Here is a 22600-nt window from a genome sequence, read left to right as displayed (position 1 = left end):
TTTGATCTGCCGCCATTCATGAAGTCATGGGAAGAAAATTCCAAGTTGGACCAAAATTATTCAGGTAAAATAAGTGTCACAAAACTGGCCTTGGACTCATACAGCGGTCACACACCAAACCTTAGCCCGAGAGCATTCAAGGATTGACTGCACGTCTTTTGCTTTTTTTCTCCGGCTTTGATGCGATACTTAATCGAAAAGAAGGCACAGCCTATGTTATTATTTCTGTGTTTTAAGTGGTTCTTTTAAAACTTGGGAGAAGATTAAAAAAAAGGGAGTGGTTAGCACGGCTGCCTCGCAGCTCCTTTCACAAGCACAATGAATACATGTTGAAGCTTTTCTCCGGATGCTCCGCCTTCCTCCTGCATTCCAAAAACATGCACAATAGCTTCATTCAAGACTGTAAATTGTCCATAGGTGGGAATGGGACTGCTAAAGCTTGTTTGTCTGTAGCTTATGTGTCCTGTGATTGGTCTGCGACCAGTCCAGGGTGTACCCCACCTTTTGCTACAGCTCACCCGTGACCATAACGAGGAAACATGCTATAAAAAAAAAAAAAAACGAAAAAATGGTGAGAGATCACGTTGAGTTTGGGTGTTGTATTGAGGTCCGCACTTGTGCGTCGTGGACAGCCTTTTCCTCAACCTTGGGGTTTCGATGAATAGATGATAGAGCCTTGATTTGGTTTTGGAAAAGTTTAAAACTGTCCTCCATTGTTACCAAGAGGGAGCTGCCACTTTTCACAACTATTGACGATAATTAGCATTTTTTCATAACAATGCGCGAGGCTCGAAATAGCCCAGCTCGGCCATAATGAGCCTCTCTGGACGTTCTGCTCTTAGACGGCATTGTGCTCGCGGGCTTACGCGGTTTCTCTTTGCATCGAGTGTGGCCGAGATTAGCCTGCATTTAGCGCTAAATGGACACAGTAATGCCTCGGCAGCTGGCCTGGCTTGTCGAAAAAGTATAATCAACTTAAATAGGGCCGTTATGCTCTTACGTTGCATATTTCAGTTGACTTGACTTATCTAATGTGAGCCTGCCAGCGCTCGTGGTCACGTAACAGCGCTTCGTCCCATTTGCTTTTTCCTCAATGTGCTTTAACATCCATTTATTGCTCGGCACAAAAGTGAACGTTGCGATTGAGCGTGTGACCAGAAGGCCGACTCTCCGTGAATGACAAATGTTTTGTATTTGTTGGACGTTGTGCTTTCCAATCTCTTGGTCGCTTAACGCGTCCAGGTTTGGATGCCTTACCGGCTTCATTTCTAATCCTATTTGTGTAGATTTAGACAGCGAGTTGTGCAAAGAAATATTGAAACATTGAACAGTTGAACATTCAAAAGTTTCAAGAAGGTCCAATTAAGTTCACCTGTAAAGGTTATAGTGCAAAAAAAAAATGTATCACTCTGTCACCCTCGTCAGTGCTAGCCTCCCACAATCAAGTCTGCGCTCACTGCAACTCCCTGACAAGAAAAAGCATTTTGATACTTCACTAAAGCAAACGACTGTGATCACGTCATCTGCCCAAACCCTTTCTCAAAGTTTCTCAGGGCCATTTGGGATGGAATAAATCAAACAATGAGCTGACTAAGCAGTTTTATAGACGGAAATAAATCTGCATGCACTAACCTTCATTGCTGACCAGTTCCTTCTGCACCCAAGCATGACAGTGATCCATTTTTAACAAAACAAGCTTTCTCAAATGCACGCAACCTGACTATTTTCACTGGTTATCGTCTAAAACAACATCCAGACGTTCGATCTTGAGTCGACATAACGCCGCATGGCTCCCGCAGAGGGAGAACGAGGCGGAGTTTTGCAACAATTCTCAGACAGTTGAGCGTTCAAGAGACTTAATTGATTTGTTAGCTATTTTCAACACATTCAATTGGTTAATAATGAGTAAAAAAAAAAGAACAGACGACGTGGGGACAGACCAATAGTATTGATTTGTGAAAAAATATTAAATCCACCATATTTGAACATGCAACTTGTCCGCCCGGCAGCGATGATATTTTGTATGAATGGCAGCAGGTTAATCGGATCTTCTGCCATCTAGTGGAAGAGTATTTATCTGTTTCAGCAGTCACTATATAGATAGAGCAGCAAAGCTGCATTGCAGAACAGTGGTTAGGAATCGCCGATAGCATGGTTGGCTATCATCGTCGCATGTGTGTTTGTGTTGCCCCCTGGCGCTTCGAAAATGGTTTGCTCCAGCAGAACATGGAGACGAATGTGTTTGAGTCCTGCTGTTTGTGTGCATCCATCATCTCTGTGTGTGTTTTAGGGGTTTCCGGGGGACTTTGGGGAGCGGGGACCGCCTGGAGCAGACGGAGAACCAGTAGGTCACACGCTCACGCCTGAGAAAATGAAAATGAACATTTTTCTTTTGTCTCTTAATTTTTTCCAGAGCATACATTATATATATATACATTAATTTCTTCCATAAAACCTCACTTTACATCGCCCTCTTCATACATGTTTTTTTGTCTTTGTTAGCTCCATGCTACCAATGCTAATACGCTAATCCACAATTGGTCTGTTTTACAGGGTGATTGTAAAATAACTCCCTATTTTAAAAATACTTGTAAATTATTCATTTATTGTAATTTATTTCTCCATTTTTTTTGTATTAGTTCTTTATACTGTTTTTGGCATTGTTTTTGTTTACAGTTTTTTGTTTGGTTGGTTAATTAACTACACGGTTAAAATACTCAAATTATTTACTTAGTGTTTATTTCTCTTTTTTTAGTTAGTTTTTTATGTCTAAGAATTTAAGTAGTTGTGTGGTGTGAGAGGACTTTGGAAAGCATTGTGGGTCCGTTTTACTTGGATTTTCGTACATTAAAGAAAAAACACAACAAATTGAGAAAAAAAAATGACAATACGTATATAAATATAAGTATATTTATATAAGTATTTTAAAATAGGGAGTCACTTTTCAATCACCCTGTAGTTATTGAAAACTCAACAAAAAGTGACAATAGTGCCCAAAAACGTGTATGTCGGCATGCCAGTACTAATGCATTTTATTTGTAAAATCTTGATAAAAAACGGGGGTTAAATATCAAGTATCGCGGGGGTGGGTGACAAAAGATACCTGCAGAGTTTAGAGGAAGTGCAGTTTACGGAGCTCACCTCTCTGGCTCCACTCACAAGCACACAGCCGCCTCTCATAAGCGTCCCTGAACACTGAGCCACTATTCTGAGCATGTTTGTTTAAAAAAAAAAAAAAAAAAAAATAAACAAGGCAACAGCCCCCGAGAAAAGTGCTCCTTCACTCTTCACCTCACTTCTCCTCCTTCTGTGTCTCCAGGGCCAGATGGGAGCCCCTGGTCCAAATGGAGTTGTCGGACTAATTGTGAGTAGACCTTTCTGTGTGTCCGTCCCGAAAACGCTAGATTCAAATGAAACTGAAAAGCCCTGCGGAAATACAATTGAATTTGCTAGGTTTACCACCGTAAACATGCTAAGAATAGGTGGGGGTGCGGGTGGACTTATACTTTGGATTAATAGTCAATCAAACACGTTTGACCAGGTTGGAAATCTGTTTTTAACACAGACGCGCACGCACACGCCAATAGCCACATAATAGTGTGTGATGATCTCTTGTCGCGTCCCGTCTTCACTCGCCACCGGTCGCTCCTCCCGGTTTATTCTGGGCCCCCGGCGGTGGCAGCAGGCCTGTAATTGGAGGAGATGATTATAGCCCTGTTTCCAGCACTTTTTGTCCACTGCAGCATCCGTGTGACCAGACAAGGACTGCAAATTTAAATATATGCAAAACAACCCCCCGCCTCCCCAAAGAAAAAATGGCCAAACCACTAACTGAATCATAATCAATTTATTTTTGTCAATGTTGCTGTCATTTTGTCCTGCTTTTGAATAAAGTGATGTAAATTGCAAAAATGGGAGTTGGCCCACTGTTGCACGGACCAATCAGGAAAGGTGCTTCGCGCAATAATGGACTGCCCCCCAAAATGTCAAAATTAGAACTTGATTTCTCGATTTCTACCAGTATTCCTATGAAATAAATGTGTGGCCCCAAAATGGACTTTGCACACTCTTGTTGTCAGCGGCTCGAACCACCATACACCTCGAAACAACTGCTACATTAACACACAGCGCACAACAATCAATTTAGCTGTCTCTTGATATATTGAGCTGTGTCTCCCAATCACTCGATCTCGCCAGCCATCTGCGGATAGTGTGACTGTTACGTCGTGTTGATGTCATTTCCTTCAAATATGTAGCCCTGGATATGTTTTGTCCCGTTTGTTGGTGACAGGGTGACATGGGACCTGTTGGCGAGATGGGCCTTCCTGGACCCAGTGGACTGAAGGTAATCGTCACTACACTCTGTTGAGAACCTTCGCTCTCTGTTTGCCTTTTGGGGGCTGCCTGCTATATTAGACGTGCTGTAAAAAAAATAAAAATAAAAACAGATTGTCAAGCCATGGCCTGGTGTTTCTTCCAGGGGGTTCCCGGAAATCCAGGAGAACCAGGACTGAAAGGTGATAAGGTGATCTGAATATTCCTGTTATTGCATGTGATGGATGTGTACTCCTTTGCATCCCTGCCCGAAGAGTTTTAGAGCATGCTTTCACTTGGTCCCGCCCCCCACCCCCCCATGCCAACCTCCATGAAACGCAAAATACGATCCAAATGCTTTAAAGTCTCTACCTGGTGTTGCATGATGGATTACACAGTAAACCCCGTTTATTGTGGTGGACATGTTCCAGTCTCACTCGCAATAGATGAAAAAACATTTCAACCCATTCAAACACACTTTTAGAAGTGTTTCTTATAACCTGTTCTCACACTCTCGCGATCAAGAAATGGGAGACTATCTTATGGAATCACTTTGAGGAAGAAGTTGGAGGAGAAGTTGTTTATTTGTCACTCCCAGTTTACTGTAAAACTGACAACAATCAATATTTAATCCCCCCAAAATGTTCAAGCAAACCATGTAATTTTATCTGACGAACGTCCGCAATCTTAATGCTAACCTACAATGCAAAGCGCTATAGACGGGCTAGCAGAAATTAGCATAGTTGTCACAGTAATTATAAACCTTCAAACAGCTACTACCTTAACTTGAACACACACGGAGCAGCAACACATACAAACAGAGCAAACAGCAGTACTCACTGGAATATATTCTCTCTGCTCTGCGGTGATAATAACTATTACTGGAACTTAGTTTGAGACCTTCTCTGCCTATTCTTCTTGCTTAATTTAATGTTGCTTATCGTCCAATAGAGCTCAGCGCTGCCCGGCAATTTGTGGCACGAGGTGGTACTACACTGAAGGCGCGGAACTCTAAATTCAATACGCTGTAAAAACCTTTGAAAATCCAAATCATCACTTGAAAATGTTCAATGTAGTGCGAAAGTGTTTGGATGGACGGCCCGTGGCGTAAACCAAAGGTGTCAAACTCTACACTAGTGACTACAATTTTCCATGGCTTCTGATTTCAAGTTTTAATTGGTGGTTGAAAATACACAAAAGTATGTCATAATTAAATGCAGAGGCAGTTGCGCATTTGTAATAATACGATGAGGTGATCCTACGATTATATGGTTTTCAGTCATAACGGCCCTCCGTGGGAAACCATAACGAGCATGTGGCCCTCGACCAAAATGACTTTGACACCCCTGCCTAAACAAACAGCAACGAAAACATCCTCGGTGGACGTTTCCACGAGCGTGTAATTCCGTTAAATCCATGTCTTCGAACAAAACTGAAATACCCGGTATATTTGTGTTATTGGAACACTTATGAGATTGAGGTTCAGATGGCAGATGGCGAGCCGATGACACAGAAAGACCGTACACACTGTCTGACTGTTTTATTGCAAAAGCAGCCAATGGTACAGCAAATGTTCTTCCTGTCACTTTGGGTCTGAAGCTCATCCATCATCCTGTTTCTCTTGATCTCACCAGGGTGACATCGGGCTTCCCGGCGAGCAAGGCGAGATAGGGTTCAAAGGAGACAAGGCAAGTCTTTTGGTTGACTTCTTTGTGGCTTCTTGTCTACTGCACATCATTAGAATCATTTAGTCACCGTTCGTGGTGTCCAAACAAAAGCCCACAGTCGTCCCTCATTGTCTTGACAAGGTCGTGCTTACGTTTAATTTATTTTTCTACAGGGCATCCAGGGCGCTTCAGGACCGCCTGGCCTCCGTGGGAAACCAGGACCACAGGTTAGCTTTGGCGTACTAGTACTGTACTGTGTATTCATTACCAGAGATTACCAATTGGTGAATTCCATTCAGAGCTGGGCGTCATCTGACACCAAGCCGAGAAAGGTTAACTGTGTACTTAGTACTTTTTTTCCTTCTTTAAATCCAACGTAAGTGTCATTAGGTCAGGTGTGAAAGCCGTAATGTAACTCGGACAAAATCAACGGGTTCCAGACCATCTTAGTAGAGTTCCAAACGAACTGTGGCGCAGTTCGATAGTGGGAACCGATCCGACCACTAGAACTTTCACACTAGCGCTCTTTTTTTCCTGTTTAAAACTACCTGTAGCTTGTTTTCCCCAATGGTAGGATTCGTTAGGTCAGCCAAATCAGCCAGTATTGGTAGAATTCATAATTCATAACAAACGCCTGCCCGATCCAGTTGCAGAACGTGATCGCATCCAATGAATCCGGTTTGTCTGGAAACAACATTTTGTATATTTTGGATTTCTCGCCTTGTGAAAGCAAAGCAAACCAAAGTGAATCGGACCATCCTCAACTGATTCGGATCAGAGAAAGCAAACTGTAGATGTGAAGGCCTGATGTTGGATCGAGTCATTAACTTGCAAGCTTTTCCACTTTTCCAGGGCAGTCCGGGGGACAAAGGCCCCGATGGCGCACCGGGACCATTAGGACCCGAGGTGCGTGTTTACCCACAGTGCATTGCAGAGTTGTGACTGTTAGCGAAGCAGAATTTTTACTCATCTGAATTGACTGCGATAGGGTTTCCCTGGCGACATGGGACCACCGGGAGAAAATGCCCTTGAAGGACCAAAGGTGAGAAAGACCGTTGTGTATAAATCGTGAAGAGAGAAACGCACCTGCAAAGGTTATCGTACATTTTAGTTTTAACTGAAATTTTACTCAGAGACCCAATATTCCTTACTTTTTTTTTTTTTTTGAGTAGTTTATGTAAGCGTCCTTTTTTTTTTTTTTTTGTAAACATGCTTGTTTTTCCACACCAAGGGAAAGTTGGGCGCAAGAGGTTTACCAGGGCCACAGGGTTTACCTGGCTTGGAGGTACGCCTCATAGACAACAACAGTTTCCAAAAAGGATTGGCAGCCAATGACGAATATGATCCTTTTTTTTTTTAGGGAGACGAGGGCCCGATCGGACCTCCTGGACCAACAGGATTTGAGGTGCGTTGTCATCTCATGCGTCTGTACCTCTGGACAACTCTCCAAGAGTTCTGTGACATTACAAAAAAAATATATTTCTGCTGTCTGGTTAGCATAGGTAGCTTTCGTAGCCTAAGAGTTTGGCGTGAGTCAGCCCTCGTTGGTATTTTTTTCCGATCGTCCGACCAGGTATAGATCAAAATCTGTCATATCGTTGAGGTTTACTGCAAAACTGACACATAGAAACAAAAGAGAATTTAAAAATTACAATTACAACATTTCATCTGACGAAAATCTGCTAGCGCATAATGTGAAACGCCATAGATGGGCTAAAGGACATTTGCATATTGCAGGGCTTTTCTCTTAGTCGAATTTGGTAGCCCTACTATTTGGTTTTACGACATCACATCATCTTTTATAGCGCAACAAGTTGCAGAAACAGTTTTTTTTTTCATCCATTCTTCTATACTGTACAGTCAATTTCAATTTCAAGAACTTACTATCCCTGTTTTGGACACAAGGGAGTAATAACTTTCACTATTTTGTTGACTGTGGTTGAGATTTGTAGCGAGCGTAAAAAAGGCTCGAGGATGTTAATGGACGAGAGCGAGAAGACTATCGAGTGCCAAAGCGTACTTGGATGTTGGAAAAATGCCGTTTCTTGCATTTTCCCGGAGTCAGGCCAGTTTCTCTTTGATGCTCCCAGATGTGCTTGTTTTTTGTTTAGTTTTTGTTTTTTTTTAATCCTTTTTCTACATCCTGCCTTTTTCACTTCGGTTACCAACACCCCTGACCCCTGCTGATTCATCCGGGCGGGACCCCCCTCTGTCTTCTTTGTGAGGGGGAAGCGCTGGATGACTCGAGTGATCTCTGTCCAGGTGGAACGAGACCCGCTTCTCCACCTCGCCGGAAAGCCGTTTCAGCATTTATTCGATGTCCTTGACATCCAGCTTGTGGTCCAAAGACAATTCAGCACATTTGTAGAAAGACAAGGGTGCACTAGTAAAATGACTGTGTCTTACTAAGAATGTTTTGGGGTTTTTTTCACTTTTTTTTCTACTAGTTGCAGTTTAACTTTACTAGTAAACTGCTGTGCTGCAGTAGTAACACTTCATGTCCCAACTTAAGGTCCATGTACTAGTAGTACTGGATATCAAAGAAATGCTCTTAAAGCTTTCATATCCAGTTTAAGATACTAGTACTGAACAGTCTGTCAGCAACTCGGACATACTAGTAGGACAACTACATGTTACTAGTGAGGCAAAACCGTGCACTAGTTGACATCTACATGCTACAACTACTACTAGTGACATTATAAAATTCTACCAGTTAACATCTCGCACTACACTAGTTTTAGTTTCAGTTTATTTTTTGAAAGGGGACAATGCAATTTCATAAAACACATGAAGTACACATGGTTAAAAAAGCCAGAATTAGCCAGAAGGCTAGTTTTCATCTGTAGTCCCCTGGCCATGATGTCAAAAAGCAGTAAAATACATCTACAAGACAATATAATACAGGATACATAATCAAACTATACTATTAAGAGAGAATAAAACCATCATTTTTTTGATCATAACAAAAAGACAACATAACATACTTGTCTTTTAGTGTTGGCAGCTATAGGTGTTAACTAGCCACATTTTCAGTTTTTTTGTGAAGGCCTTGTATGTTGTAAGCAGTTTAACCTCCTCAGGTACTGAGTTCCACTCACCAGCGCTCCTCACTGACCAGGCTGACTTACTGAAAGTGCTCCTGCGCAGAGGAATGAGACAGTCACCTCTGACAGAGCCTCGAGTGACACGCTCAGAGCTGTTTCTTTGGCTGATGAACTCAGCCAGAGGAGCTGGGGCCAAATCATGCAGTACCTTATAAATCAAATTTAAATCTGCAAATATGTGAAGACGGTCCCAGTTTAAAAGACTGTATTTTTTTAAAATTGCACAGTGATGATAGTGCCTTGGTTTTTTATCCATCACTTTAATTACTTGTTTGTACAAAACTTCCAATGTTTTTTTTGCATTCTGACCAGCCTGGGACCAACTGGTTATGCAATAGTTAAAGTGACTAAGAATCATCGAATGCAGGTAAATTTTTGCAGCTTCAGTTGACATTTAATTCCGAATTGCACGAAAATTTGCGAGGTTTAATTTGATATTTTTACACAATTTGTCAATATGGGCTTTAAAGGAAAGCTGTGAATCTATTATTAACCCAAGATATTTGTATTGGCTGACAATTTGCATTTTTTCTCCATTAACAAGTATGTCGGGGTCAGGTGATACTCTATTTGTTTTAGTGAAATACATGCCTACAGTTTTAGAAACGTTTAGCTGTAGACAGCACTCCTGCAACCAAGTTGTGACACAGGACATTGTATTAGTGAGTTTAGCAGCAACAGTATCTTTGGAGCGACCATGAACAAAGAAAACTGTGTCGTCTGCATACATTACGCACTCTGCTTCAGAGCAAACAGTGGGCAAATCGTTGATATAAAGACTAAATAAAAGGGGGCCCAATATTGATCCCTGAGGGACTCCAGAGGTTAGCCTAAGAGACTCTGATCTGCAGATTGTGTTCGGTCATGTAGTAATACAAGTATGGTGTAGATGTCAACTAGTGTGCACTATTTCCTCACTAATAACATGTAGTTGTTCTGCTAGTATGTCAAAATTGTTCTATTAGGGTGAAAGAATGGACTAGTGAGCAGGATATTAAGGATATTAAATAAATGCTGAAACGGCTTTGATATCCCTGATATCCATCTTAAGGTCGCACTAGTAGATGAAAATGGCACTCGTAGTTGAAAAAGACCTTTCTAATAAGACAGTCGCTCTACTAGTGCACTGAATCGTCTTAGTAGTGAGAACAAAGAGCATATTAGTACCGGTACTTCTCAAGCTGTTTATCAAGGATATCAAATAAATGCTCAAACGACTTCCCAAACAACTCCTGATTGCAGAGCTGTTGTTTTTTTTTTTCCGCTTCAGGTTATCGCATAATTTACAACACAGAATCGTCATTTTTTTAATTGATTGTGTGCTCCAGGGGGTTGAATTAAATGTGTCACAATATGAGAGCTACTCACCGGTCTGGAGTCCAACCCTGGAATCCGTGAGTCATTTAATTCAGAGGCGTTATGGCTGGTAAAAAAAGCACTTAGCTCCCTTCTTAACCTCAGGAATGATTGTCAAGCCCAGGAGAGAACATAACAGTCGACAAAAAAAAAAAAAAAAAAAAAGAACAACACCTTGACATTGTGCCAAGAGCGAGACGCGTCCGCGTTTTACCTGCACAGACGGCAACATCTGCCGCCTTACCGCAAGCTGTCAACGGCAATGATTCACCACCTTTTTGAGTTTATTTCTAGCCGGAATCTGCCGAGACACTTAATGTTGTGTCCCGTTTAGGGTCGACTGGGCAGAAAAGGATTTCCCGGGAAGGTCGGGCCTGAAGGAGTGAAGGTGAGATTTTTATGTTATTTTTAAAAAAAAATGTGTCTTTTCCAAGCAAACAGTTTTCAACAACTCTTTGCACATGTTGAATGGAGAGTGTGTTGTTTTGTCCAGGGAGAGACTGGGATCACGGGAAAAGTTGGCGCCATGGGAGAAAGAGTAAGAATGCCCAACTTCCATTTTTTTTCATCCTTAACCCTCCCTGCTGTGATTTTGTCATTTCCAACATCAGCATATAATACGGTGGTGCCTTGATATATAACGATACTCACATGCATATATTCTTTATCCTCTGTGAAGAACGACGAAGTCTCACACGCGCTATTAAGACGACTTTTTTCATGTTTAATGCGTTTGTTTCAGGGTTTAGTGGGTTTCATTGGACCTGTGGGCGAGGTGGGAATGGCGGGAGAGAAGGTAACTTCTTTCTTAGCAAAACAAGACCCTTGTTCCCTCTAGACCTGAAGGCTGTGCTTTTGTTTTTAGGGGGACCGAGGGACGATGGGTCTTCCCGGACCACCTGGAGAGAAAGGCTCCGATGTAAGTCACAAAGATCGGGAGACGCCATTTGGATGAAATTTGTAGGGGGGCATAGTGGTCAAAGGGCAGCCTGAATTTAAATATGTGGGCTATTCCCATGGGAATAGAGTACCTTGATGTTTAACACCATGAACAAGCAAACGCAAATTTGCCTTTGACGATACGATAATTATAAATCGTCAAACAACTGCTGCTTTAACGCACACGGAGCATACAACAAAAGATCATTAAAAATTATAAATTGAAACACAAAAAATGTTCAACCACACCATGTCATTCGTCTAATGGAAGTCCACTAGCTGAATGCTAAAATATAATGCAAAACACTATAGATGGGCTAAGTGAAATTAGCATAGATGTTACAGTAATTGGAAATCTTCCAACTGCTACTTAAACGCACACGGCGCAGCAACACATACAAACGGCGCCTACAATCATACTCGCAGGCATATATTCTCCGTGCTCTTTGAAAACAACAACGCACTTGGAGAACTCACAACGAATCTCTTCCAGTAGACATCAGTGCTGCCCAGCCTGTAGTGGCACAACGTGGTACTACACTAAAGGGACACAACTCGAAATTCGGACTTGCCTGTATACGGCTATAAAAACCTATATGTATATATTTTCAAACATTTTTTTTTCAAGTCAAGTCAAAGGAAGATATTGTTACGGATGCACAATGATCTCCCCCGGGCTCTCCACGGCTTTTTTCCACTTGAAAGCACATCTCTGTTTCCGTTTCAATTTTCTACTTGAGAGCTCGACTTGTGCCAAAAATGGAATCGCTTTCTTCATTCTTGACAAAGTCCGGGTTGAGGGGTCGATGAAACCACTTCGCCCCTTTAACACTCCCCGCTAAAGAGATGTCCCCTTCTTTTTCCGGGTCGCTGTTCTGTATTGAACGCCACTGACACGGAATGGGGGTCTGGGGCACTTGTTGCCCCAATATTGCGGCTGAGGAAAGACGTAACAAAGGCGGGGCGGCGGCTGCGTCGAAGGGAAAACCGCAATGCCAGGACGGGCATGTGAAGTTTAACACTCAACTTCTCCTGTCCTGTTGTGTTGAAAGCAGTTGTCGCTGTCTGACTGTAAATACTTTCTCCTGTGTCGATTTGCCTTCACTCTGTTTGTGCTCAGGGTCACCCGGGGACACCGGGGGAGACCGGGCCGTCAGGACCACCAGGAAGACCAGTAAGTCGCCACCTGTTTACTAATTGTCTTGCTATGGAACGCTGTTTGAACATTTATATGACATAGTCTTGATTGTCAGTCAGAAGCAGAGACGTGCTAAAAGCTGTGAAAATTCCCGCTTTCGATTGGTCCATTTGCTCCCCAAAAAGTCTGCGGTGACGGTCGACATCCGTCTTGATCAGGCGGCCTCCTGCTGAGCCTGCGTTTCCCTCCTGTCACTCCAAATCCAAACAGCTACAAGCAATTAGAAGCCCCCCCACCCCCCGACCCCCGACCCCCATCACCGTGGCCTTGGCTCGGGCCAACTTGGACCAAGCGAGCGTCGGCTTTGGCGGGAGGTCACCGAGCCACCAAAGCAAATATAAACACAGAACCGGGGGGGCACAGCAGGGTGGGATTCCACCGCTTGGCTGTTTAATTGCTGTGAGTGACACATCTAACAACAAACCCCGAGGTCACGCTACCGCCCCCCCACCCTTCACCCCCCTGATTTAACATAGGGCGGGGGTTCTCTGCTGTTTCAATGTAAATCTTTGTTTTATCTTTCTTTCTCTTAATCTCCTTTTTTTTCTTTTGTTCCTCAGGGAACCCCTGGGGCGACGGGGCCCGCAGGTACCAGAGGAACCAAAGGCTTGCGGGTACGTTCTTTGTTCCCCCTTAGCTTGGATCTTCCGAACTTAAATTTGTGTGTAAAAAGTCTCAATTCAGTTTCGAATTCATCCTCATTCCTTTTCAAAATGGTAAAAAGTTTGACCAATCACTGGAAGAGGAAAAGCTCACATCAAAACACTTTATGATGCTCGATGCTCTCTTCTCGTTTTGGAGCCGTGAGATCATAAAACGTTTGCAGTCGTGATGTAGATGTAAAGTGTGCTTGCTTCAAGCTGTTTGTCACTCCCAGTTGACTTTTTACTGTAAAACAGACACAAAACAATTTCAATCAATAATGTCATTGAACAAAAATCCACTAGCTTATTGCTAACATACAGTATAATGCAAAATGCCTTAGATGGGCTAATGGAAACTAGCAGGGCTGTTAAAGTTGTAAACCTTCAAACAACTGCGACTTTAACACACACGGAGCAGCAATACATATAAACAGAGCATGCAGCAGTAATTTCAGGCCAATGTTCACTCTGCTCTATGGGAGCAATGAATATGAAAACCCAATCTCATAGTCACCCAAAGGTTCCTAGTTTCAGGGTATGTGTGTGTAGTACCTGAACCTAAAACGTTCCAATGATATACAGTATGTTCAGTGCTGGAAACCCAACCCCAAAGGTTCCCGGACCTCTGAAAAGTACTGACCCCATGATTAATTATCCCCTGGAACTAAATGTAGACAATTGTTCCCATGGTCTAATCGCACGATATTCCTCCAAAGGTTCCTGGGGTAAAGTTTGCAAACAGTTCTTGGAACGATGAACCGCGATGTGACGGGAGTTCACTGTAAAGCACTTCATGATTTGGTCTTGTTTTGGCGCCGTGAAGCCGTAAAAAGTGTACAGTACAATAGTGGATGACCATAATGGAGTTATATGGCACCTAACGTCAACTTGCCAATTGATGACCATTGGCAAAGATAAAAAATAAATTGACCTCTTTTTATTTTTAGAAGTCCATGCTTCCCAGCCATCATCGGGCAGGAGGCGGGGTACACCCTGAACAGGTTGCCAGCCAATCGCAGGGCACATTAGAAACAAACAACCATTCACACTCACATTCACACCTACGGGCAATTTAGAGTTGTCAATTAACCTAGCATGCATGTTTTTGGGATGTGGGAGGAAACTGGAGTGCCCAGAGAAAACCCATGCAGGCACGGGGGAGAACATGCAAACTCCACACAGGCGGGGCCGGGGATTGAACCCCAGTCCTCAGAACTGTGTGGCAGACGCCCTAACCAGTCTCCACCGTGCCGCCCTGTATGATATTTTAAAGGGAAAATCTAGCCTCGTTTTTTTTGGATACAATTAAAGAAAAATAGCTGCATCAGCTTTTTCTCTCTTGCATTATTGGCGAGCCGTAAAAAAAAAAAAAGATATGCAAATGCATTACTTAGTCTAGTTGTCTCCAGACAGGCTCCAGATATGAATTCTCACGAGCGCCGCATGCCAAAAACGACTCCCAGACACGGTGCAGCGTGTAAATCAACGATGAGTGATGGATTCCCTCGTGCGGCGCACGGCACGCACGAACGCAACAGCGCGCGCACACACGAGCTACTGTACTGAACTTGGAAGGGGGAAGCCCGAATTTCGCAGTCATGTGGGAACTGTAACCACAGAGCATGTATTACGAGACAAGACCTCAACATTTGTCATCTGCCAAATTGTTTCAAATATTTGGGATCCAAAAGACAAACTTTTTTCATGCAACAATTGGTACCCTGCTATGATCTGATTATCAAAGCCTGTCAAAGCCTCTGAACATGTTAAATGGGATTTTAAATTTGATCTATTCAATTTGGTTTGACATTCGTCTCTGGCATTGCATTCACATAGCAAACCTCATTCAAACCAGATTTGATGGAGGCAATCAGTTGGATTGTCTGTGTTGAATTTGCATTGTTTCTAAATGTACAATTTCTGAATGTGGATCAGATCGGGATTAAATGTGGTTTGGTTTAAACAATCTCTGGCTTTGCATTCACATATCAAACCTGGTTCGAACCAGATTCGATTTAACAGAGATGGAGACATGCTAACGTGTTAAATGGGATGTTCCATGTTCAATTTGCAGCGCTGAGAATTGTGCTGATCTGAATACGATCCAGATTGAATTTGATTTGCCATCTCTGGTGCCGTAGCCACATAGCAAACCTCATTCAAACCAGATAAGATTTGACCAGAGATGAAGGCATCCCGACGTGTTCATTTAGATGTTAAATTTGCATTGTTTCCAAATGCCCAGTTTAAACTTGGTTTGGCACTTACAGTCAGCGTTGCATTCACATATCAAACCTTTATTCAAACTGGATTAAGTTTCACAAAGACACAGAAGTGTACCCACATGCTACATGTGTAATTCGCATTGCTCCTAAACGTGTTTATCTGAATCGGATCCGATTTATAACAATGAGGGACTGTATGGGGAAATTCACAACAGGTGTTTGATCCACGAATAAAGCAAGAAATGTCCAGGTTCAATTAGAATTGGTATTTAAACACTTCTCGTCATCATGCATAACAGCTGAAAGGTCAACTTCAGGTCACCTGTGAAGGTTATAATTCGTTTTAGTTTCATCCTGAAATTTCTCCCCGAAGCCGGATCTCCCGATGGCACGGGCTAATCAGGCTATGGAAACGCAAGCGGCATACGGCGGGTACCCCAGACAGGAATGTTAATGAACCGGCTTTCTCCCCATAATATAATAATAGGCTTACGGCACTTGGGGCCTTGCGGGGCCAATCTCCCGACGGCGCCTGGTCGTCAGCAAGCCTTCAAACTGTCACATTTGCTTCCGACAAAATGGGAATAGCTGCTCCTAATTGACCTGTGCGGAGGCGACTACGACTTCATTTTAGCGTGCGCCATCTTTGAGGTACTGTTGCTACAAAGCAAACGAGCAGCCGTGCTGTTTTTGTGCTCCGGCTAAAGCCCTGTCTAATATAAAAGCATTACTTTGGCGTCCTCTTGTGGCATCATGGTACCAAGGAACTACGTTGACGCTTCATTGAGACTGCCATTGTCTTATCTCATAGAAAAGTAGGGCTTTGTCGCTCGGGGTTGAACTGAGTTAACTTAAGTGTTCATTTTTTTATACATTGACTTTTTATGACATTTTAATCAATATTTACAAATTTCAGTTCACTGTAACAACCATTTGAACTCCTGAATACCATGGGAATTATTTCTCTCTTAAACATTTCAACCTAAATATTCACGACCTGTTTAATAGAAAGGCTTGAATAGAATTTCCCTTCCAGTGTCCCTCCACTTTTAAAGCACACAAGCGCTTATTGACTTGACACAGGGCTCCTTGTTTACCCTGCAAAAAAATGTCAGACACAGGGAGCCTCACATTGCCTCTCACACGGCTGCTGTTTGCGCACGCAAATGTGCTTTGCTTCATTTACAGCGCCGCGCACGACTCAAGCGGAGAATTTGCAAATGCCGAAGTGGGTTTCTTCCTCGCCGAAATCGTATTCGTTTATTCCCGAGCATCTTTGTTCTTCGTTTGGTCGCATTTGAGCTGTCGCTCTGCTGATTTTATTGTATTGTATTTTTTCTGGGTGTGCTTGAGTTGCGAGCAAAATTTTTAGTTAACAAGCGCTAAACGGTGGCAGTGAACTTCACAACAAGCAGCAGGTAGTAAACAATTCTCCAAACGGTGGCCAACTGCTTGCTTTGAGCTCTTTATTGTCAGTTGAAGTTTAAACGGAAAACAAAGACAAATAACGCTTTAACTTACGAATGTCCAGTAGCTCAATGGCAACGCATGGTGCAAAGCGCCATAGACAAGCTAACAAAACTAGCATCAATGTCGCAGTGTTAAGTAACATACATTTCAACACAACCGGTGCAGCAACACATGTAGACAGATAATACAACAATACTCACAGGCATGTATTCTTCATCGCGTGCGAAAAGTGACTAATTTTACTTTTTCAGTTTACTGAGTTACTTGAGTGTGAAACTCTTCTTTGTGTATTATGGAGTCTGTTTTGTTATTAATGTATGTTTTAATAAAGAATAATACTGTAAAGTGTTCTGAGTTACAAGCACGGTCACGGAACAAATTCGACTCTTAAGACAAGGCACCACTGCATTGGCAGCCAGTCAGATTTCAAATATGTCCTGACGTCAGCATTTTTCTGTCCTCTGATTGGTTGGTCTGCGCAAAACTTGTCACGGCCAACTTGAACTAGGTAACATCTGGTGTCGCCTGTGTTTTCAGGGCGCGACGGGGCCCGACGGTCCGACGGGAGAGATGGGGTCAGAGGGCAAGACGGTAAAGACAGCCGAGTTATCAGTTGGAAAGCCTTCACGCTGTCCTCCATTGAGGAAATATACGGTAAAACACGGGGCTGGGCTGTAAGTCATGTTCCCTCTCCTCGCTGCAGGGTCCAGACGGTCCTCCGGGAAAAATCGGCTTCCCCGGACCCCAGGTGAGAAGGCGTCCGCGTTTCCTTCAGCGGACAAAACTTTTAAAACATACAGCATGCTCCATTCTTTAATCCGGGCCACCGAGCGTTCATTTCATCGAGACAAAATAAAAGGCCTCGCGGCATTCTGTCGCCTCAAAAGTGAAAGTTTTGATCCCATGATGTGTTTGTGACTTTTTTGCATTGTGATCCTCCAGGGTAAAATCGGGGAGTCGGGGGAAACCGGGCCGAAAGGCTTTCCTGTGAGTTTTGACAACACTCCGCAACAGCGACCTGCATTTGCGAGCCTTTTGCTTGGATGGAAAACGTGAAAATATGTTTTACTTTTCCGTCTCAAGGGTGTCCAAGGGCCGTCAGGGTCACCGGGGGACAAGGGAATCGCAGGCGAGCAGGTACGAGCCTCTCCGCAGCCGTCGTCTTCTAGCATCTGCACTCTTTTTTTTTCTTTTTTTCAGGCCCTAATATGTCAAATTAAAGCCACTCTTAAATCATTGTGCATTTCCTCTCCTTTTTAGGACCCTATTTACTCACTTTATTGGATTTTCCTTGGCAGCAAACAGCCTCCTTCTCCTCCCATTGTGCACTTTTGCACCGAAACTTTACAACCGGGAAGGATTTTAGTACTAGCATTTAAAAATAAATAAAAAAACATTTACCGCTTCATTCAAGGCTTCCTGCACACTGGCAAAAAAAAAATTTGAAATTACAAATTGGAGTTTTTTTTGTGCCAAAATTAAATGAAGCCGATTAATTTCAATTGAATTATAAATGTGATTGCTCATTTCATAAATTGGGAAATATTTTAAATAATTACATACTCATTTAGTGATTATATGAATGGATTGATTTAAATGAACTTGTAATTATTTTAAAATATTTATTTTGGATTTTTGTGTTTAATGGCATTTTAAAAACGTCTTTGAATTGGTGGCCTTTTTATTTCATGGCGTTGCAGCTCATTTAAAAAATTAAAATTCAAAGTCAATTTATTTAAAACAAAGAGGGAAAGAAAGAAAAAGAATATTTGAATTATAGTCAAATGTGAAGCAGAAGCCAAATTAAGGGATCACGGAATACAACATGAAAAAAAATAATCTGTCAACGTTACCAGTCAAGGAATTAAAAAATTTTAAATCTACTACGGTTGAATGGATTTAATATTCTGCCATATTTTTTTAATCATATTTTTATCAATTAAAAAAATGGTCTGTTTTTTTCTATTTAATTTCATTCAACATTTTAAGAAAGTCTGTATATTTGTAGACGTTACATTGTTTAAAAATGTTAAATGAAATAATACTGTTGTGACGATTGACTGGCGTCTTTTTAAAAAATTGCGACTTTTTGAGATGCGCAATTTGGGGACTTCTCACGGCGGTTGAGCCACATTTGCAATAAAAATCTTACATTTTGCTTGTATTCCAATTTGGATATAAGAGTGTTCGGTTGGTGAAGCGCATTCCTTGTCACCCACAGGGGGCGCCCGGACCGCCTGGAACTCTGGGACTGTTGGGGGAAATTGGTCAAAAGGTGATACCTCGACTTGCAAGTGACCCGACTTACGATATTTTCAAGATATGAGCCGTCGCTCGGCCAAATTGTCTTGAGTTACGAGCAAAAAATTGGAGTTACACAATGGTGCGGCAACACGTGCAGACAGACAATATAAAAACACTCACAGATACATATTCTTTATCCTCTGCAAAGAACAACCAATATAAAGCCGACAAAGGAGCTGAGTCGCCATGCACAGTATATCTGTATGTCAGTCCTATACTACCCCCAGGTGGCTAAATTGTAGGGGAAAGTGTGACAAAAACTGTTAAAAAAAATTTAATTCAACTTAATTATGTCATTACTGTACGATATAATATAGAGTGCTATTTTGTAATTCAAATCTGATTTATTTTTTTGTTTTTGGGGGGGTGGTCTGGAAGAGATGAATGGCATTTCCATTCATTTCAATGGACTTGGGAGTAAAATTAGAAAGTAGTCCGAACTTTAAATACTCAAGTACCTGAAAAATCTACTTAAGGACAGCAAGTATTTGTACTTGCTTACTTTCCACCACTGCGTGTAACCGTCCTCATCACGTGTGTCCTTCAGGGTCCACCGGGTAGCGTGGGAGAACCAGGACTGCCAGGCGAGCCAGGGGACAAGGTGACATTGCCGTAGTGACCTTTGATTTCTTTGATATTCACAGTTTTATGAGAAAAAAAACAAAACAAGTATTCGTGTGTGTGTGCGTGCGTGACAGGGAGCCATCGGCGCAGACGGGAACATGGGAGAGCAGGGACTCATCGGCCCTCGGGTGCGTTTGCCAGCATCAAACAGGAAGATGGCCAATACTCAGTGGAATATCACCTTTAAAGCAGCGTTTTTTTTACTTTTTGTGTACCCCTACATTTCATGGGAATGATTTCTATTTTCAACAGTTTAACCTCAATACTGTAGCACCTTGACCTCCGAGCGATCGGTTTAAATCGTTCCAGCTTCGAAGGATTCCTTCCGCTCATTCGAGACAGATATTTTTGCCAAATTCCAACATTTTTCAATATTCTACATCGACCCAAATCAACGCAGACGTTTTGCATATCGCCGGCGTCGGGTGGAAACCTCGCATGTCCAAAAAAAAGCATCACTTTTCAGGAAACCCCAAAAACATTGAGCCATTAACATCGAATCGTCAAAGAAAGCCAGCCATTTTCAATAAATAATAAAAAGCAACTTACCATTGCGAGGATTGACCAATAGTATAAAAATATGAAATTGACCAAATTTGGACATAGGAGGTTTCGGCCCGACGGCTGTGCTTCCATCCTTCGTCCACATTTCTGAATCTTCAGCCCAATTAGGACGTCTTGGCCACTGTTTTTTCACTTTCATTAAATCTTCGCATTTTTCAGTAATCCACATCTTCCATGACAAAATGTATATTTTACTAATTCACCTCATCCTTCCTCATTTCTCGACTGATTCAAACCATTCCGATTTCAAACTGTTCAGCTCATTCAGGAACTATTTAATGACTTATTATTTCTTAATGAAGAGGTGTTTTACACATTTACCTCCTTCCTATTCTACCTTTCAACAACTTCATTCTTTCCACAGCATTTTCTTTTCTTTTAAATGATACCAAACAAATGATTGCACGTAATTTTGCGCACCCCCAAGTTACGGTTTGCGGACTCCCAGTTTGAGAAGCTCCGTTTTAAAGTATGCGTATTTGGTGGCGTGTGAACAGGGCGAGCCGGGTTTGGAGGGAGAGGCTGGTCCTGCTGGTCCCGATGGAACTAAGGTGACTAAAATTGAACACACGGCACCTAACAATTCACACAGACAGTACATTTTTGGTGCAGGCTACTAATTGGGTGTCCTGCGTTCATGTCAGGGTGAAAAGGGCGACATGGGCCAGGAGGGCGACAACGGTGAAAAGGGCGAAAGTGGTTTAAAGGGAAAGGATGGCCCGCCCGGAAGTCCCGGAATCCCTGGTGTCAGAGTAAGAGACTTTCGGATTGTTTGGATATGGTTTATATCCTTAAAATACTCCTCACGGAAAACCGGAAACACTGGCAAAACATCCACAAGGCATTGCAGGACGTATTTCAATGCCAAATATCTTTTTGAAAGCATGTGCCTCTCTTTTGGATATACACATTCTGTTAGTGACCAGCAAAAAAAAAAAGCGCTCACCGAGAAATGGCCCAACGCTAAATGGACGGATGGACATTACTGTGGACATTGCCAAAATGGAGAAAATAGCAGCACATTATCAATCTGGACAATTTACCTCTGGTTTGGGAATATTGGATTCATTTTGTAACGCCCCTAAAACCCAATTTCATTTTCACAAATGACTTGTTAGATGAGCAAAAAGTGATCGCTCCCTACCTGAACATCATTTAAAGGAGACAAACCAAATGTATGTGCCGAGAGTGATGGAAAGTAGAAATGTGTGATTTTTTTTGTTTTTGATTCTCAGGGCCAAGAAGGGAAATCTGGTGAAATTGGAGAAAGAGGCAAACTAGGACCAAAGGTTTGTCCTTTTGAAAACAGTGGCATAGTATGGATTTCTCATGGCGGGATGCTTTTTTTTTTTTTTTTTACTCATGACTAACTCGCAACACCTGGATTTTTACTGCACGTCCATGTGCCCAATTCTAATTAAATGCCTATGTCCAATTAGCATAGATGTTCTACAGAAAACGTTCCAACAACGACTACTTTAACACACACTGTGATATCGTGGGGGTTCCCTGTATTATTTACAGTTGTGCTCATAGGTTTGCACACCCTGGCACAATTTGTGAAATTTTGGCAATTTGGGGAGAAAATATGACTGACGACTTATTTTCTTGATCGCTCTGTTTTGTTTAAGAATTGTGCTATTCTGAAATGCCTTGTAGTTAAACTAATTAGAATACCATTAAAAATAAAATAAGTGTGTTTTGCCTGATCGCGCCTGTTCTCTTTAGGGAGCCTTGCAAATTCTGCCATAAACGTCTGCGCAGAAGCGTCCATACCTGTTTATGTTTTGGTCTACTCACTTAAAATTTGGGTCTGCGGCACTGGTTAAAAAGATCCACGCAAAGAGACATAGTATGTAACCCATTCTTGGTGTATACTTTAGGGCGCCAAAGGCCACCAAGGCCACCTCGGGGAGACCGGGACAGTGGGCAAGACCGGACCGCAGGGCAGCGTTGGGCCCAAGGGCTCCAGAGGGACCATCGGACACGTGGTAAAGTACATCCATTGTCCAACGGCTTCATTACGACGAAGGAGCAAAAGATCCTTTTTGAATGCGTCTGTGGGTTGTTGCGTGTCGCCCTCTTTTAGGGCGCTCCAGGCCGAATGGGTCCGCAGGGGGAAACGGGCCTTTCAGGTTATGAGGTACACTTGCCGCACGAGAGTCTCCATCGAGATGTACCGCGCTTAACT

At 42.5% G+C, this 22600-nt stretch overlaps 1 protein-coding gene across 2 annotated transcripts in view; it reads left to right on the top strand.

Annotated features, from left to right (window-relative positions):
• LOC133490261 (collagen alpha-1(XXVII) chain A-like) overlaps window positions 1-22600 on the top strand; it is a 66027-nt gene that overhangs the window by 34440 nt on the left and 8987 nt on the right. For both annotated transcript variants that reach the window (XM_061800122.1, XM_061800121.1), the window contains 28 exons: window positions 2291-2344; window positions 3320-3364; window positions 4292-4345; window positions 4481-4525; window positions 5949-6002; window positions 6155-6208; window positions 6834-6887; window positions 6970-7023; window positions 7213-7266; window positions 7342-7386; window positions 10776-10829; window positions 10935-10979; window positions 11184-11237; window positions 11307-11360; window positions 12501-12554; window positions 13139-13192; window positions 17455-17508; window positions 17621-17665; window positions 17860-17904; window positions 18001-18054; window positions 19139-19192; window positions 19769-19822; window positions 19920-19973; window positions 20907-20960; window positions 21054-21161; window positions 21645-21698; window positions 22293-22400; window positions 22499-22552. In XM_061800122.1, the coding sequence (XP_061656106.1) occupies window positions 2291-2344; window positions 3320-3364; window positions 4292-4345; window positions 4481-4525; window positions 5949-6002; window positions 6155-6208; window positions 6834-6887; window positions 6970-7023; window positions 7213-7266; window positions 7342-7386; window positions 10776-10829; window positions 10935-10979; window positions 11184-11237; window positions 11307-11360; window positions 12501-12554; window positions 13139-13192; window positions 17455-17508; window positions 17621-17665; window positions 17860-17904; window positions 18001-18054; window positions 19139-19192; window positions 19769-19822; window positions 19920-19973; window positions 20907-20960; window positions 21054-21161; window positions 21645-21698; window positions 22293-22400; window positions 22499-22552 (1566 nt within the window). The remainder of the gene's footprint in view (window positions 1-2290; window positions 2345-3319; window positions 3365-4291; window positions 4346-4480; window positions 4526-5948; window positions 6003-6154; window positions 6209-6833; window positions 6888-6969; window positions 7024-7212; window positions 7267-7341; window positions 7387-10775; window positions 10830-10934; window positions 10980-11183; window positions 11238-11306; window positions 11361-12500; window positions 12555-13138; window positions 13193-17454; window positions 17509-17620; window positions 17666-17859; window positions 17905-18000; window positions 18055-19138; window positions 19193-19768; window positions 19823-19919; window positions 19974-20906; window positions 20961-21053; window positions 21162-21644; window positions 21699-22292; window positions 22401-22498; window positions 22553-22600) is intronic.

This window comes from Phyllopteryx taeniolatus, chromosome 15 (genome assembly GCF_024500385.1).
Source record: "Phyllopteryx taeniolatus isolate TA_2022b chromosome 15, UOR_Ptae_1.2, whole genome shotgun sequence".
In the NCBI taxonomy this organism is placed as follows: Eukaryota; Metazoa; Chordata; class Actinopteri; order Syngnathiformes; family Syngnathidae; genus Phyllopteryx; species Phyllopteryx taeniolatus.
Note: the sequence above shows the minus strand (reverse complement) of the source record. Positions and strands in the feature narration are given on the sequence as shown.